Below are 2500 nucleotides of genomic sequence, written 5' to 3'. Positions count from 1 at the left end.
TTAGTTTGAAGCTGTGCTTAATCTAAACAAGCAATAAACACTCACCTTCTCTGCAATAACGCGCTTATAAGGCTGGAAGTGTCTTGCAAAAAAATTGCTTAAGGAAATTTTCAGACACTTGATGCCTCTAAAATCATAATAGTGTTGGTTTAGAGGGCTGAATTTGAAGCAGTCATCTTGGGCCAATCTAGTGGCCAAATCCGATTCTAACAATCTGTTGACAGCCGTTCCCAGGTTAACAATGCCCTGCAATGGAAAATAGACATTAAGCGTAAATTTGTCGTAATATATGTATATATGTGTATATATGTGTGTATATACAGACAGTTTCTTGCTTCCGTATTTCATTAAGCGGCTCTTTATAATAATAATAATAATAATAATAATAATAATAATAATAATAATAATAATAATAATAATAATAATAATGAAATTGTTTTCAAGCCTCTTTCGCAGAACTTTCAGTTTTCCTTAATCTCTAAAATTGTCACTATTTTGAAAATCATTCAATACGGGGTCACAATAACTTATTCAAGGTCATCCGTTATGTTCCCTACTCGATCAAGCTCTAAAGAGACACCAAAGACACCTGATTTATAAACACTTACACCTGGATTTTCTTCACTGAAGGGATTGGCACTGGCCTTGTTGAGATTAGCCACAAGAAAGTCTTGGTAGTCAGCGAGGTGTTTTCCTCTCTTCGAGAGGACGGATTCGGTCCGGTTCTGCGGGACGGATTTCACTTCCGGAGCCATCGTCAGGTTTCGGTTGTTGTGGAACCTCTTCGAAGGTGAGGTTCCTTCCAGGGTCCAAGGTTGTACTCTGCAACATCAGAATTGTCGGCATGATCATGATTTAACGATTTGCTGCATAGGAATTGGTAGCTGTTATATACACGTGTGTGTGTGTGTAATCAATCACTATAATATAGGAGATTTAGACTACAGGGTGCGGAATCTTGGAAGCTTTCTCTTTTTAGTAGAAAGAATTAGTAAGCAAACTATACATACAGTGACGAGAAGATTGTAAAGAGGACTCGTCTTTGAAGACAACCATTAATTTTAAGGGTATAACGCTCTTAATGTATACAAAGGACAGTATTATTGGCTTACGTATCTCTTTTTAGGTGAGGCACAGGTGTCTAAAATTAATTCAGGCATCTGGATTAAACAAGGCGAGGCAAGGGCCATTAACCAGAATTACTGACATTTCTTAATTTCTCTTTTAAATCTCCTACAAATATCCTGAACAAAATGGGATCAGTAGTGTATAAACCGTAGCTCTTCTTTATAACATTTTCCGCTGTTAGTTGTATTGATACAGATATAAAAGGATATTTTTTTTACCCATTTTACTGTCTGTTAAACTGTAAGGTCGCTAGGGTGGGAAGGATGAGGAATTCCCTTTTTGACAAACATCTCATTGTTCGGATACAAAGCCTACTCAGGTGAGCTAGGAGATAAACTGACATTAAAAACACCAAATGACTTTTGGTATTTTCATTGGAAACCAGACTGCAAAAAATAAAAACAAAGAGAGAGAGAGAGAGAGAGAGAGAGAGAGAGAGAGAGAGAGAGAGAGAGAGAGAGAGAGAGATGTGGCATGATTTTTTACCTCCGATGCCAACCCTTGATTTATCTTAAACCTCTGTCTTCCTAAAGAAACATCGCGCTGAAGTTGCCAATATGATGGACAGTATGGAAAGCGGAAGTGGAAACAGTACAGTGAATGACAGATGTCAGGCAAAGCCATAAAGAAGGGATTATATAGGTTTGGCTGCGCTGCTTTTTTTCTACATGGCCACACACTTTGACAAACGAAAGACTTTGCTATCCTACAGGGACAGTTTGGGATATCTACTATATGGGAAAACAACAAATAATCTGAGTTATGTACCGAAGTTTTTATGACACCATATTATTAATATAAAAATCCCTGTATTCTCATTAGTATTTCTTTTATTATTACGTGCTGTCAGTCCTGGATTCTTGGATAACGAATTGCAGAACATTACCAAGCTAGGTAGGGGCTGATGTTATTCAGTTCACACTTTTGATACTTGCTACAATGAAGCTGTGGAGACATTTTAGGATTAAAGTGACATTATTCATAGTCAGTCCATTGCTTATTTTTGTTTTATATAAACGCAGTCTTTTCATATTATAACAGTTAAAAAAATCCTTTGAAGAACTTGTCCCCACCAGTAAAGCAAGATTGTTATTCAAATCCCATGTACGGACTGTTATAATGTTATTTGGGCCAGACAAGGTAGGAATTGTCAAAATAAATAATCTTAAATATTCAAATAGCACTAGACAATGATTAATGCTCTTTCTGTGATCCTCAGTGAAATAGGATAAGAAACTGATTGGCCCCAGAGTAGTACAACAGCAAGATGGGATCTTTCCTAGATAGTGACCCCCAACAAAATTCGGGGGTCGTCGTCTAGGACTACTATTTCTTGTGGTCATTATCTTTATGATATTTACAATCTTTTGTT

General features: G+C 36.8%; 1 protein-coding gene across 1 annotated transcript in view; it reads right to left on the bottom strand.

Moving 5' to 3' along the window:
- LOC135224819 (1-aminocyclopropane-1-carboxylate synthase-like protein 1) overlaps nucleotides 1–2500 on the bottom strand; it is a 14623-nt gene that overhangs the window by 9141 nt on the left and 2982 nt on the right. The window contains exons 3-4 of the mRNA XM_064264144.1: nucleotides 609–822; nucleotides 46–246 (exon numbers count right to left, since the gene is read on the bottom strand). Coding sequence (XP_064120214.1) covers nucleotides 46–246; nucleotides 609–755 — 348 coding nt within the window. The 5' untranslated portion in view covers nucleotides 756–822. The remainder of the gene's footprint in view (nucleotides 1–45; nucleotides 247–608; nucleotides 823–2500) is intronic.

This window comes from Macrobrachium nipponense, chromosome 20, assembly GCF_015104395.2.
Source record: "Macrobrachium nipponense isolate FS-2020 chromosome 20, ASM1510439v2, whole genome shotgun sequence".
Taxonomy (NCBI): Eukaryota; Metazoa; Arthropoda; class Malacostraca; order Decapoda; family Palaemonidae; genus Macrobrachium; species Macrobrachium nipponense.
This window is presented reverse-complemented; position numbering and strand designations above follow the sequence as displayed.